The sequence below is a fragment of the Heptranchias perlo genome, chromosome 25, assembly GCF_035084215.1.
Source record: "Heptranchias perlo isolate sHepPer1 chromosome 25, sHepPer1.hap1, whole genome shotgun sequence".
NCBI classification, from domain to species: domain Eukaryota; kingdom Metazoa; phylum Chordata; class Chondrichthyes; order Hexanchiformes; family Hexanchidae; genus Heptranchias; species Heptranchias perlo.
The window spans coordinates 24,506,428-24,522,311 of NC_090349.1; the positions used below are offsets into that span (position 1 = coordinate 24,506,428).

The window sequence follows — 15,884 nt, forward strand, 5'->3', positions numbered from 1 at the left end:
AGCGTCTGCATGGTCTCGCCAATGTACCATGCTCTGGGGCATCCTTTGCTGCAACGTGTGAGGTAGACAACGTTGGCCGAGTCATAGGAGTATGAACCATGCACCTGGTGGGTGGTGTCCTCTCGTGTGATGGTGGTATCTGTGTTGATGATCTGGCATGTCTTGCAGAGGTTACCGTGGCAGGGTTGTGTGGTGTCGTGGATGCTGTTCTCCTGAAAGCTGGGTAATTTGCTGCGAACGATAGTCTGTTTGAGGTTGGGTGGCTGTTTAAAGGCGAGTACTGGAGGTGTGGGGATGGCCATAGCGAGGTGTTCGTCGTCATTGATGACATGTTGAAGGCTGCGGAGAACATGGCATAGTTTCTCCGCTCCGGGGAAGTACTGGACGACGAAGGGTACTCTGTTGGTTGCGTCCCGTGTTAGTCTTCTGAGGAGGTCTATGCGATTTTTCGCTGTGGCACATTGGAACTGTCGATCGATGAGTCAATGCCAGATTCATCAGGCGCACTCAGAAGACAGTCCAGAATGTCACCCAAACACAACGCAACGCCATCAACGCTCTCAAGACCAACCGCAACATCGTCATCAAACCAGCGGACAAAGGAGGAGCCATCGTCATACAGAACAGAACGGACTATTGCAAAGAAGCATACCGACAACTGGACAACCAGGAACACTACAGACGGTTACCCGCAGATCCGACCAAAGAACACACCCACCAGCTCAACAAACTGATCAAGACCTTTGATCCAGACCTTCAAAGCATCCTACGCACTCTCATCCCACGTACTCCCCGCGTGGGAGACTTCTACTGCCTCCCAAAGATACACAAAGCCAACACACCCGGACGTCCTATCGTATCAGGCAACGGAACCCTGTGTGAGAACCTCTCTGGATACATCGAGGGCATCCTGAAATCCATCGTACAGGGAACCCACAGCTTCTGTCGCGACACTACAGACTTCCTACAAAAACTCAGTACCCACAGACCAGTTGAACCAGGAACACTTCTCACCACGATGGACGTCTCGGCACTCTACACCAGTATCCCCCATGATGACGGCATCGCTGTGACAGCATCAATACTCAACACCAACAACAGCCAATCTCCAGACGCCATCCTACAACTCATCCGCTTCATCCTGGATCACAATGTCTTCACCTTCGATAACCAGTTCTTTACCCCAACACACGGAACAGCCATGGGGACCAAATTTGCACCCCAATACGCCAACATTTTCATGCACAAGTTTGAGCAGGACTTCTTCACTGCACAGGACCTCCAACCAACACTATACACCAGATACATCGACGACATTTTCTTTCTATGGACCCACAGCGAAGAATCACTAAAGAGACTACACGATAACATCAACAAGTTCCATCCCACCATCAAGCTCACCATGGACTACTCCTCAGAATCAGTTTCTTTCTTGGACACACGAATCTCCATCAAAGACGGGCACCTCAGCACCTCACTCTACCGCAAGCCCACGGACAACCTCACGATGCTCCACTTTTCCAGCTTCCACCCTAACCACGTCAAAGAGGCCATCCCCTATGGACAGGCCCTGTGAATACACAGGGTCTGCTCAGACGAGGAGGATCGCGATGGACACCTACAGACGCTGAAAGACGCCCTAGTAAGAACGGGATATGACGCTTGACTCATCGATCGACAGTTCCGACGGGCCACAGCGAAAAATCGCATAGACCTCCTCAGAAGACTAATACGGGACGCAACCAACAGAGTACCCTTCATCGTCCAGTACTTCCCCGGAGCGGAGAAACTACGCCATGTTCTCCGCAGCCTTCAACATGTCATCAATGACGACGAACACCTCGCTATGGCCATCCCCACACCTCCACTACTCGCCTTTAAACAGCCACCCAACCTCAAACAGACTATTGTTCGCAGCAAATTACCCAGCTTTCAGGAGAACAGCATCCACGACACCACACAACCCTGCCATGGTAACCTCTGCAAGACATGCCAGATCATCGACACAGATACCACCATCACACGAGAGGACACCACCCACCAGGTACATGGTTCATACTCCTGTGACTCGGCCAACGTTGTCTACCTCATACGTTGCAGGAAAGGATGCCCCAGAGCATGGTACATTGGCGAGACCATGCAGACGCTGAGACAACGGATGAACGGACACCGCGCAACAATCGCCAGACAGGAGGGTTCCCTCCCAGTCGGGGAACACTTCAGCAGTCAGGGACATTCAGCCACCGACCTTCGGGTAAGCGTACTCCAAGGCAGCCTTCGAGACACACGACAACGCAAAATCGTTGAGCAGAAATTGATAGCCAAGTTCCGCACCCATGAGGACGGCCTCAACCGGGATCTTGGGTTCATGTCACGCTACACGTAACCCCACCAGCGAACAAAAGCTATCTGTTTTTAATATAACGGTTCATTTGCTGGCTTTCTCTGCCTTCCGGATGTTTCTGCCTCTCTCTCTCTGTTTTTTTTTCTGTTTGTTTTTTTTTGTTGACTGTATATTCGGGGGCTCTGTAGGTAACACCTCTCTGTCTGAATACTGTGATTGCCTTGGCAACGGGCCGCTGCAAAGACTATCTGTAATCACCATGTATTGTTCTGTGATTTATAAATGCATAGGCTTCGAGGAGTTCCTGACATTTACCTGAGGAAGGAGGAAGCCTCCGAAAGCTTGTAAATTTCAAATAAAATCGTTGGACTATAACTTGGTGATAGAGGTTATGGTGCTGGGAGTTGCTGTTGGAAGTGGTGAGCTGCTTCAATGCATCTTGTAGATAGTACATACTACAGCCACAGTGCAGTAGGTGGAAAGAGTGAATATTGAGGCAGTGGCAGGGGTGTCGACGAAGCAGACTGCTCTGTCACAGATGGTATCCAGGTGAATAATGAGTATTCCATTACACTCTTTACTTGAGCCTTGTAAATTATGGAGAGGCTTTGAGAAGTCAGGAGTTGAGCCTCATCACAGAATACCAAGCCTCTACCCAGCTCATAGTCATGTTGTTGATATGGCTGGTCCAGTTAAGCTTCTGGTCAATGAAGACCCCCAAGCTGTTGATGGACTCAGCAATGGTGGTGCCACTGAAGGTCAGCAGAAGTGGATTGGACCTTTTCTTGCTGGGAGATGGTTACTAGCACTTATGTTGCCTGTAAGTTTCCTGCACTTTCTAGTCCAAGCCTGGATGTTGTCCAGCCCCTGCTGTACTCTGACATGGGCTGCTTCATTATCAAAGTTGTGAATGGAGTCAAACACTCTGAAATCATCAGAAAACAATCCCACTCCTGCCCTTATGATGGGTGGGAAGGTCATGGATGAAGCAGCTAAAATGGTTGGGCTGAGAACGCCGCCGTCAGGAACTCCTGCAGCAGTGACCTGTGGCTGCAATGATTGGCCGCCAACCACCACAACCATCTTCCTTTGTGTCGGGTATGGCTCTAGCCACTGAGTTTTCCCCTTTACCTATTTTGCCAGAGGTCCTTTGTGCCACACTCAGTCGAATGCTGCCTTGATACTATGGATAGTTACTTTCACCTCTCCTCTGGCACTCAGTCCTTGTGTCCCTGCCTGTTCCAAAAGCCAAAAAGTTCTGGTGGAACTCAAACTGGACGTCAGTGAGCAGGCTATTGGTGAGTAGGTTTCACTTGATAGTCCTACTGATGACTCTTTCCATCATTATGCTGAAGATTTGGAGGAGGCTGATAAAGCAGTAATTGGCCGAGTTAAATCTGTCCTGCTTTTTGTCAACAAGTCATACCTGGGCAACTTTCCACATTGTTGGAAAGGTGCCAGTGTCAGAGCTGCACTGGAATAGCTTGGCTTGGAGGCTTGCTAGTTCTGGTGCACAGATCTTCTGCTGGAATGTTGTCAGGGCCCATTGCCTTCACTGTATCCAGTGTACTCAGCCCTTTCTTAATGTCAGGTGAAGTAAATCAAATTGGATAGACACCGGCCTTTATGATGGTGAGGACCTTGGGAGGAGGCCAACTGGGATCAGCCATTTGGCACTTCTACTCACATGAGGGCTCTGTCACAGTCAACAGTGAGAATGATCATTTGGCCTTCTTCTCTCATTAGGTGTTTGATTATCCACTACTATTCTTGACTGGATATGGTAGGATTAGAGATTTGCTCTGATCCATTGGTTGTTGAACCATTTTAGCTCTGTCTACAGCCTGCTGCTTTTGGTGTTTAGCAGGCAGGTAGCCCTGTGCTCCAGGACCATTCCCTTCTACATCCCCGTTGAACCAGGATTGGTCTCTTGGCTTGATGGGGATGGATGAGGGATGTGCCAGACCATGAGATAAGGAGAAGCTGGGATTGTTCTCCTTGGACAGAGATGATTGCAAGGAGATTTGATGCAAGTATTCAAAATCATGAACGGTCTAGACAGAGTAGATAGAGAGAAACTGTTCCCATTGGCATCAGGGTCAAGAACGAGGGGACATAGATTTAAGGTGATTGGCAAAAGAACCAAAGGGGACATGAGGAAAAACTTTTTTATACAGCGAGCGGTTAGGATCTGGAATGCACTGCCCGAGGGGGTGGTGGAGGCAGATTCAATCATGGCCTTCAAAAGGGAACTGGATAAGTACATGAAAGTAAAAAAATTGCAGGGCTACAGGGATAGGGTGGGGGAGTGGGACTAGCTGGACTGCTCCTGTGTAGATCTGGCATGGGCTCAATGGGCCAAATAGCCTCCTTCCATGCTGTAATCTTTCTATGGTTCAATGATAACAGATTATGGTGGTATACAATTCTGCTGCTGCTGATGGCCCACAGCACTTCATGGATGCCCAGTTTTGAGCTGCTAAATCGATCCTTAGTCTGTCCCATATAGCACGGCAGTACTGCCACACTAGAGGCACTGAGTGGCTTGCTAGGCTACTTCAGAAGGCAGTAAGAGTCAACAACATTTTAGGACTGAAGTCACATGTAAGTGTGGTAGTTTACCTTTCCTGAAGGACGTTAGAATCATAGAATGGTTACAGCATAGAAGGAGGCCATTTGGCCCCTCGAGCCTGTGCCGGCTCTATGCAAGAGCAATCCAGCAAGTCCCATTCCCCTGCCCTTTCTCCATAGCCCTGCAATTTTTTTCCCTTCAAGTACTTGTCCGATTCCCTTTTAAAACCTACGATTGAATCCACCTCCACCGCCCTCCAGGCAGTGCATTCCAGATCATAACCACGCGCTGCGTAAAAACGTTTTTCCTCATGTCCCCCTTGGTTCTTTTGCCAATCACCTTAAATCTATGTCCTCTCATTCTTGACCCTTCGCCAATGGGAACAGTTTCTCTCTATCTACTCTGTCTCGACCCTTCGTGATTTTGAATACTTCTATCAAATCTTCTCTCACCCTTCTCTGCTCTAAGGAGATCAACCCCAACTTCTCCAGTTTATCCACGTAACTGAAGTAAACCAGTTGAACTTTTACTCACAGCTTTGATGATCAATTTTCTTTCTGCTAGCCCCTAAATTACCAGATGTATTCAATTCAATAATTCTGCTACATGGGATTTGAACTCACTATCTCTGGGTTGCTGGTCCAGTACCCTAACCATATACCACTGCTCCCCATTGGAAACTGGGAGCTAGTGTTGTATCTTGGGTAACCATGATCTCCTGGAGCTTGCTAGATTACATTAGGTGGCCAGAAAAGAATTTTCCCATTTTTCCTTAAGTTTTTGCTGCTTTTTGCCTTCCCAAGTAGCATAAATTACCTGCAATTAGAGACAATAGTGCATGAGGTTGCACCATCTAGTGGACAATGTCAGCATTGTTAGACCTGATGGTCTTTCCTCACCCTATTTTTCATATGCAAGAGCTTTAGGTGATGTGTTGACATCACAGCTGTGTGTATGTTTTGGAAGAACAAAACCTGAGGTTGCGTGTCTTCACTCATTCTTATTCAAGATTATAGATAAAGATGTTGGGATTTAACAGATTACGGAGTTAAAGTGATTATCTTGACACAATAAAACAAATCAATTCCACTTTGCCTCTAAAGTGGAAGGTTTGCTGAATGCTGAGAGTATTGTACTGTGACAGCAGAAGTCCCCCACCAATCAGCCCATTTCTTTCAAAACCCCTTTTTTGTTAATTGGAGATTCTGGGTGGGTGTGTATGAAATCTTATAGTCAGTCCATCTGAGACAGTGGAACTAGCCTGTCAAAAGCAGCTGCTGGTTGACAGACGATGAATCCTTGCAAAAGAGTTGACTGAAACCTAGGTTTGCGTCAGTCACCCTAACAACTGAAGTACAGATCGAGGCAAGAAGGGCCACGGTAGCCGTTGGAGGCTGCTGCTTCAAGTACAGCATGGTGCCAGAGCTGACCACTCCCCGCTAACACAGCCTTAGGACAACAACTGGAAAAAGGCTGCCAAGTTCCAGGATTGATTTCATTACCCTGAACATGATGGCATCGTACCTATTTCAGCTGATGTCCTTCTATTAATTTGGTCAACAGATCTAGTACTTGTACCTCAAATGAAGTAATGTCAACAACTTGCATTTATATAACACCTTTAACATAGTAAAATGTTCCAACACAGTTCACAGGAGCACTTTCAGACAAAATTTGGCACCGTGCCATGTAAGGCGATATCAGGACAGGAGCTTGGTCAAGAAGGTAAGTTTTAAGGAGCGTCTTAAAAGGAGGAGAGATTTAGGGAGGGAATTCCACAGCTTAGGGCCGAGACAGCTGAAGGCACGGGATGGGAAACCCATGGGAAAACTTTAATTCAATGAGTAACACTAAAAGAAAACAGAAAATGGCAGTTACATCGATATCAAAACATCAAGGACGATCTTAATTAAGGACTATGCCGAACAGAAAGATGTGTGATTGCAAAGAAAACCAAAAACCAGCTTAAGAAAATATTTTCTACTGGGAGAGAAAAGGACATACTGCATCCAACTGGGGAAGGAAGAAACAGACTGGCCTGGGCACTTATTCAGCACAGGCATGAAAGATTATTATGAACAAATTGGATATTGGACCGGGTATGAAGTATATGGAGGTTAAGAGAGATAAAGAACTGCATATCTTGGGATCTGGTTACTTTGGAACTCCTTTATATTCACCTGGGTCAGAAGGATGGTGGACTTGGTTCCATATATGATTAGTCTCATAACATTTGAGACTTCTGGGAAAAGTGAAGGACAAGCATTAGCAGCAGTTAAGTCTACAAATCTGATGATGGCATCTTTGTTCTAGAGTTCCCGATTTTATTTACTAAGATTTATATGGAAATGGAGTGTGTGAATACACATATAGCCTCTTATAGGTTTTTGTTTAAAGTATATGCTGAATTCAAGCTTTACTGTCAACAGACCCCAAAATAAAAATCTACTACTGCACTGGAAATTTTGTTCAGTCCTTTTATCTGATCTCTTTCACCAACATTTCCAAAATGGACAAATATACCATCATTTACTGTCAACTCTGCAACAGACTCTCACTTTCATCACCATCTCTGATACTCCAAACTTGCTGCTGCATGGATCCAGAAGTCCCTGAGTCAGAGGATATAATCAGTTGGCATGAGCAACAAAATTATCAACTGCACACCTTTTTGGTACTTAAATAAACTTTTATGTAAAAAACTGCCAAGTACAAAATTTGCAATTTAATTTCAATTCAATGCTCCAAAACAAGCCAGTTCCATATATGAGGATAGATTTCAGAAACCTTTAAGTCAAAACACCACAATTAATTCTACTGATAAACACATTAGTTCCAGCAGTGGAAACATATACTGTGAGCTTTATAATAAAACTATAAATATATCAGTTTATCTGGCTTGCATTTACATTTTCACTGGACAATGCATTTAATAGAGTAGTCCTAATAAAAATAAATACAAAAAAATACAAAATTACAGAGTTTATGAATATTAGTTAAATGTCTTCATAAAATATGTATACATCCCCACTATAACCATCTCACTTCCAGTGTCTTCCTTCAGCTGGTTGGGGCTGGTCTGAGTTACACTTTTCCCACAGTTGTCAGTGTCAATCTAAGAGGAGGCACAATTGGGGGCGGGGGGTGGTGCAGCAGATCTCCTTGCAGTTTAATTCCCTCTCATATGGTGAAGTACTCCACCATCACAAGACACTCCAGATACCATTCTAGCAGAGAACCAGTGATACTTGTCTAAACAACGGAGGCAGAGTCCGAATGTTAGTTGACACTGGGATTTGAACTATGCAGTGAACTCAAACAGAATATTCCAACACTAGAGCTGCTGGTTCACTTTAAAAAATGTCAACTTACTGCATTTGCTAATGACACTACTGTCCCAGAATGGATATTTAATGAAATAGTCCATCACATTATGATTGCAGGAACTGTCAAGTATAAGAAACCTCTTCAGTTTGAAAAGTTATGTGTATTTAAACAGATTTACATTAATCAATAACAATATTAAATAGATCCAATTTATTTATGTAGTCATGTAACTGATGGTGTGCTTCAGTTATTCAATTACGGGACCCACAGCACAATTTTTGTGCCAAAAATAAACACATACTTTACAATTTATACAATGAATTTTAAAAAGTTAGTTCAATATTTACAGGCTCATTTTTGATGATGAAATCAAAAATAAAGCGTACATATTTTGAAACCTTCAAAAACAAGATTAATTAAATAAAGCTCAGTTAATGATTCGGTGTGGTATTGAGTTATATAGACCAGGAATGAACCCCATCAATCCCAAGCACTTACTAAATTTCTTATCTTATTCAGATCAGTGGTGGGGTCACTAAAATTGGCCTTTCTGCTAGAGTGAGGGAAGAAGAAAAAAAATCAGCTGGCAAGAACCTCACTCCTGATCATTATCCAGGACTCCTGCTGGAATGTATATATGTGAACATGAAGTAAACAAAGGATCAGACTTGCCTATGATGCCACTGCCTCTCTGTTCCCCCTGCCCAATAGTCAAATAGTCTACCCATTTTCACATGTGAAGAACAGCTACTTGGACAGGGTATCAGAGGGCTACTAGTGCCTGTAAAACCATACCTCAATACAAGTGACCACTTTAGAGGAGAGGTAGAGAAAAGGAGGGGGGGATATAATTAAAGCGTAGAGTAAAGCTTAGGTGTGGATTGCTTTCATTTTCAATAGAATGTTAATGGTAAACCTACAATATGGGATTTGCATGCAAATATCTTTGTGGTACTTTGCATGATGATGTAGCATTTCATTGAACCAGAGTCCTTCCTTGAAATCCTTTGAATAAGTTATACATCAGAAATGGATTCATTTTGAAATGTTTGTTTCAATAACCAAAGTCAGAGGCTTAAAAGAACATTAAGGACAGAGCCTTTTTTAAAATATAGGTTACCAAAGAGAAGAACTTAAAAAGTAAAAGAAAAAGTTAAATTGCTGCTCAAAGAACAAGACTGCTGTTTACATCTAGAAATACAAATTCACATCCAATCCAGCATTATAGGTTGAACTACATTCAAAATTAACACTGATCTACTAGATTAGGAACAGTACATTTCCAATTGGATCACCCACATTGTAGATAGACTCATCTGCTGAGACAGTAGCAGCAGTGCAAAAGAACACGAGAAGTCCTCTACATGTTGGTGGTTCATTGTAGCTTTTCTTTTCAGTTGATGCTATCACACACTTCATAGTTTTGGTTGAAACTGAAAATCTTGAAAGGGCCTATAAGTGTTACCAGTTGATATGTTTAGGCCTCTGATGAAGATGGAATTCCTCCTAGTGGATTTCAGCCTTTAAACTTAATCGGAATTGTACTTGCACATTAGGACTCATAGTCAGAAGCACGTAAAACCAAAAATCCACGATAGAGGAAAACTCTGACTGTAGTGCTTCCTCTCCCATTGGACTGTAATATATAATCACAGTCCCTCAACTTTATGAATTGAGCAAACTGATGCAACAATCCCATACCTAAAACTGCAAATCATCAAACTTAGCTGGAATGAAACTATAGGTACTGGTCAGATTTTAAATCTATACATTCAGAGTCTGGTCTTTTGCACTGGATTGGGGGCATTTGCCACAAATTGATCCTATGGATTTAGTTGTCACTTGGGCTTAATTTCAAGACATAATTTGTGGAAGTAGACTGCCTAGCTCACTTTTCTTATTTGATTTGCCTTCATTCAGTAATGGGGAATTGTACCTAACTATAAGGGCTCTAAAGACTTCATATTGACTCTTCTTATTGGGGTTGAACCTGCACTGTCAAAGAAATACTGACTCCATCATTTAAAAAAACTGGAAGCTCCTCAACAGCAATAATTCCATACTTTAGCATGGTCAGTTCTTAATTTGGGTATTTTTTAGTACCCCAAATCTTCTTATAATCAAGTATTGATTGAAACAGATTATACAAACAAAAGTAAAAATTGTATTTCCTAGCTAGTAAACAGCAACCTTTGTAGAAATGTTGTGATTTTGTTCTTAATGTAACACTTTCAACATGATTTTTCCCCACGTCTAGTTTCACTATAAATGCTACTGTTAATCTGATCAGTGCTGTGATATTCACATGAAAATGAAGTGTCTGCAGCTTGAAATACCATTAGTTTGTTATCATTGCACACAAATACCAGTTGTTTCCATGTATTTATTTGCAACTTTCATATCTGCATCCTAAAACACATCAGAATCTGGTCCATTGGTAAATATTAAGTGTAACTGTCACCGAAACTGGCAGCGTAATGTCCTTTCCATTGCAGTCAAAGGATCTTGTTACAGCATTTACTCCACTTTGCAATTTTCTGTCATTTTACCTTGTCAAGCAGGAGTATCATTTACTGAATGAATTGTCTCCTATATTAGAGCGAACCACCATCCTGCAAAAACAAGATTGTATCATAACAATTCAGTTGAAAAAGATTTAAATATAGATCCCAGAATGCCCAAATTTACAACACATTCAATGATACAACCTGACCTAAAATATGCCAAAGCTCTTAACTTAGTCTCGCCAAACTAAATAATGAAATAAAGTCAGGGCATAGCATCACAAATGGTGGTAACAGGTTTCATTCCCCACTCAGCTAAGTTTCTCATCTCAGCTATTGTGATGCACAAGTATAGAGTGAGGGTTTGGTCTCAAAGAAGAGAAAGGTGGCTGTAAAAAAAATCAGCCTGAACCAATTATTGGAGTCTGAACCAGCAATAAACAGCATTGATACTTTGGACTTTGTCTTCTTTACAAGTCTCACATATGGAACTTGTCAAATGCTTTTTCAGAATGCAAGGCTAAGTCCATGGGACTGCTTGTCTACTAGTTTTGTTAACTCCTCAGAGAATTCTAGTAGGTTGTTGAAGTATGACATGTGACTTCTAAATCTATGCTAACTACTGCTATGGAATATGTGCTCATTAAATCAATGATAGCAGCCTCTAAACTAGCTGCTCTGCTAACATAGGCCCATTGCTGATTACCAATTAGTGAACATTTACCAACAGCTGCTGATCAGTGTATTATATTAAATCATTTTAAATGGGGTGGCGATGTTTTCATCACAACAGAAGTATTCCATCAATAACTTTTTTTTAGAAAAAAAGCATAAAATGTCATGATTATATTTATTGAACAATCCAACTTCCAATATAAGAGATGTCAAAACTTATCTGCAATGGCATGGAACATATATATGTGACAGTTCTGTAACTTTTTTGTGCTAAATAAGATGCTTTAGCAAACAGCTCAGTTTTACTGTGCATTTCTTTGCTTTCCATTTTGGAAATAATATTACAGGGAGACCAGGACTAATGCCATTGTTTAAACAATATTTGATTCATATTTCACATCCCACATACGATGATATTACAAAAGTAATTTGTTTGGAAATTACTTTTATTCCTATTGCTTTCCAATTGTTTAAATGGAAAACACTTTTGTCTGACTCAAGATGTAAATTTCAGTTTCATTAACTCCAACCAAACTAATTTCAGCCTTTATGAAACCAGGGCAAAACAATTAGCATAACTGGAAAATAAACATTCCCGTATAATTCAAAACTTGGAGGTTTTATAAAATTATTGTACAGATAACTGCATTAAACCAGCTTTAGGCAATTTCTATGCTACTATAAATACAGTTACATAGTAGACATTTCCTATCTGTCACATCACACTTTGGCTCAAATTTCTTAAAATCGACAAATCAAAACTCCCAGGAAAACAAGCAAACTACCAAAAAATCAACCATAAGCAGCAACCAAAATCTATCAATAAAACAAAGCAGAACCTGAACTGATCAAATCACTCAAAATCTATAATATATTAAAAATCTTAGGTCTGCCCGTACTTCCTGTCAACTTTTCTGGAAACTGTATGTAAAACTTATCAGGCTGTAATTACACCCTCCCCTCCAGTGAAGGCAATGCAGTATGTTTTAAGTTATTCAAGTGACAAATGGTTTCTTACAGGCACAGAAGTAGAAGAGGTGGATGGTTTTGAGTACACCCATGTTTAAAATAAAGGCCATTTTAATCTGGGCATGCATTCTTAATCTGCTTTAGAAAGATTTGTATTTGATAAATGAAAATGATTTCACCTTTTTTGCTTCTTTGTCTTTCTCCATTCACTGTAAGGCTGATTTCTTTTTTCACCCATGGGATTTATGATAACATATGGTTATGTTATCATGAGGCAATAAATTAATATCCAAAGCACAAAAAAAATCCATCCATCACACTTTGAGGGGAATTAAATGGCTTCTATTTGAAAATAGTTGCCAGCAGTAAGTTACAATCAAAAATTCAACTGAGTAATTTGTGGGCTAGCACCAGAAAAAATTACCATGAAAGCTGCCAGATTATCTTAAAAATCCAATTGGTTCGCTTCTTCGGGGAAGGGAATCTGCCAACCCAGTCTGGCCTTAATGTAACTCTAGCCCAACACAATGTGGTTGACTTAATGCTCTCTGAAGTGAACTAGCAAACCACTTAGATGCCAGGGCAAGTAGAAATGGGCAATAATTGCGGCCTTAACTGTGTCACCCATTTCCTGAGAACAAATATTTTAAAAATTGAGCAATTTTTTTAAAGTTATAAACCACAAAATTGAAGCTTGAGTGGAATTTGAACATGAGCAAAGCTCCAATTGAATGGAAATAAATTTAGGCAGCCAAACATACTATTTTTTTTACAATATAGTCTCAACTTTTTCCTTCTGGTAGCAGACAGGAAATGGATATTGTATTGCTTTTGTAACAACTTTAAGATTTTGTTCCCTTTGAATTTGCACCAAATGGTTATGGTTTAGAGGTTGTTCGTACTGTTAAATTCATTCGTTCACTATTAAAATTACTGATTTCAGATTCCATTAATTGGCACAACTGTGCTTTAACTAGATTATTGTTCAATGTTTACCACTCCTACAACTCCTCATCTAACTAAAGCTTTAGAATCAAGAAATTTTAAACCATAGAAACCATATGTTATCATAAATCCCATGGGTGAAAAAAGAAATCAGCCTTACAGTGAATGGAGAAAGACAAAGAAGCAAAAAAGGTGAAATCATTTTCATTTATCAAATACAAATCTTTCTAAAGCAGATTAAAAGTCAGACTAAGAGCAGCGTACAAAGATTTACCCATCAGATTTTGTTTAGGAAGCTAAGAGAGGGAATACAATAAGAAAACTAGATCAATGTGGTTTTAAGTATCCATTTTCTTCAAACAACAGTCTATTGTCTTGTAAGGGGACTCTGAAAATGAAACAAACTTGAGTTGTATGGTAAATTATGTCAATAACTGAGCAGTTTACGTATCTCTCGCCATCACTGTTCACTCTCCTTGTCTCCAATCTCCCCCTCAAAATTAACTCCTAGAGTCATCATGATCTATTCCTTGGTTAAGGGTTTAGAATTGTCCAACCTATGAATTTCTCCAGAAAGTATAATTTTTCTTCCTTAGTTAACCTGTCAGAATACACTCCAGTGATGTGGAAGGGACCGCTCTCCCGCCATGAGTTTCGTAAACTTGCTTCTTAGGAGAAAACCCAGCTGTAAATGTCAGTCAATACCAGGATCTTAACCCGATGCATCTAAGGGGAAGCTAGATAATTACATGAGGAAACATGGAATTGAAGGATATATTGAGAGGAGGCTCATGTGGAGCATAAACACCAGTATAGATAGACCTGTTGAGCCGAGTGGCCTCTTTCTGTGCTGTAAATACTAGGTACAACTATGTAAACTCTGGTTTCCTATTTTAAAGTGCAGGGCCAAAACAGTAGCTAACAAGTCATTTACTAAGCATCTATATTTTGGGAACCATTCATAAAGTTTATTTACATGAAACACTGAATAGCTAAAATCCTTTAATCACCTACAAATAAATGTATAAAAATCTAATATTACACCTATATTTAAACATTTTCTTCCATATAAACTTCTAATATATAGTATCTCTTTTTATAAGCTACTAGCTCATTACCTGTGTTAAAGTTCAGATAAAAATTAAAATAAATTTGCAAAAATACATTGTGTTATACTATATCTCCTCACTGTATTGTGATGTGATGAAACATGGGGATCCAGGCAGTCTTTCTTCGGATAAAATCCATGGTAAGCAGTGGCTCTGAAACTTAGAAAAAACGCCTCCCCCTCCCACTTAAAAAAAAAACCATGACACCTCCCCAGTTGTTATTGAATGAAACAAAAGCAGAAAATGTAAAAGTATTGCATTTTCCAGGCATACTACACACAATATAAAAAAAGTTACCATATTTGTACCCCTCTCTCTAAAATCCATAAGTGTCCCAGTCGATCTCTCACACCAACACTCGTAAGTCAGAGAGGGGTGGGGGAAAGAGGAGAAGAAGGATCTCGCTTTCTGCGGGGGTTGTTTGGGCTGGTGAGTGGGTGGCATTGAGCAATTCTCAGGAGTCAGCAGGAAACTGGTTGGTTGGGTGGTGTTGGCATCTGTTCTATATTCATCAGCGGCCAGTGAAGAGTGGGAGCAAGTCTTAAGTGGGTGCACAGGTTGACTTCGGACAGACAGTCGAATTCTCGAGGCTTAATTTTTTGACCAACTTTCTCGTGAACATTTCTGCTTCTTCATTTTTTAAAAAATAAAACAAGCAGGTGATCTAGTGCTTGACAATTTCCTTTCTTTGTGCAAGGAATTTACACAACCTTTCAGGGCATGGATTGATACAAAGTTAATGTTATATTACAACCACATAAAAACTTGCAAGTTGAGACATTTGAGGTTCATATATAGTTATACTTGTGTATGTTAGCGTGCTCGGTGATGGGGCTGAGGTCCTTCCAAGTCAGGAGGCTGAGGGTTTAAATATTTACCTCCAGATTTTGTTTCCTTTTCAAGATGGTGACTGAAACCATGGCATTCAAATGTGGATCAGCAACTCCCTTTCCCTGGTTTGACACATGGTTTGGTGGCTAATCTGCTGTATTGTGATGGGAAGAGATGCCTTGCAAACGCACTTTCCCTAGAACAGGCCTGTCCTCTGTCCAGGGAAATTAAAGTGCCGAGAGTTTGACAGCCCGATGTAAAGTCCCTCATCACCATCCGTGCACGCTATGACATCTGATTGGTTTCGCGATTCCATATGAGCAATAATACATTTATGGTCACGTATTATTAGGGCCCAAATCAGATCCATGAAGGAGATTGACACAATATTTTAGTTATAGTGGAGATACATCAGCAACTAAATTTTCAACGTACATTAACTTTTATACTACAAATCATGATAAAGAGCTGTTGGGGGAAGTAAAGAGAAGAGAAATAAAATAGTGGGAAGTTAATTAATTTCTGCAGTTTATATGCTAATTACTGTGATGGCAGTTTTTTTTGTTCAGAAATACATTTTATATGAGGTAGGTTTCTCCATTTACATA

The 15,884-nt window shown here is 40.9% G+C and overlaps 1 protein-coding gene across 4 annotated transcripts in view; it reads right to left on the minus strand.

Annotated features, from left to right (window-relative positions):
- Window positions 1-10,612: 10,612 nt before the first annotated feature.
- The window catches only part of LOC137342105 (coiled-coil domain-containing protein 62-like), a 44,150-nt gene continuing 38,878 nt past the window's right edge, over window positions 10,613-15,884 (minus strand). For 2 of the 4 annotated variants that reach the window (XR_010967203.1, XR_010967204.1), the window contains 2 exons: window positions 14,743-15,075; window positions 10,613-10,855 (listed from right to left, as the gene is read on the minus strand). Coding sequence is in view for 2 of the 4 variants with exons in the window: in XM_068005762.1 (XP_067861863.1) it covers window positions 10,838-10,855 (18 nt within the window). In the remaining 2 variants the exon portion in view is untranslated. The remainder of the gene's footprint in view (window positions 10,856-14,742; window positions 15,076-15,884) is intronic. The other 2 variants (XM_068005762.1, XM_068005761.1) reach the window with 1 other exon arrangement.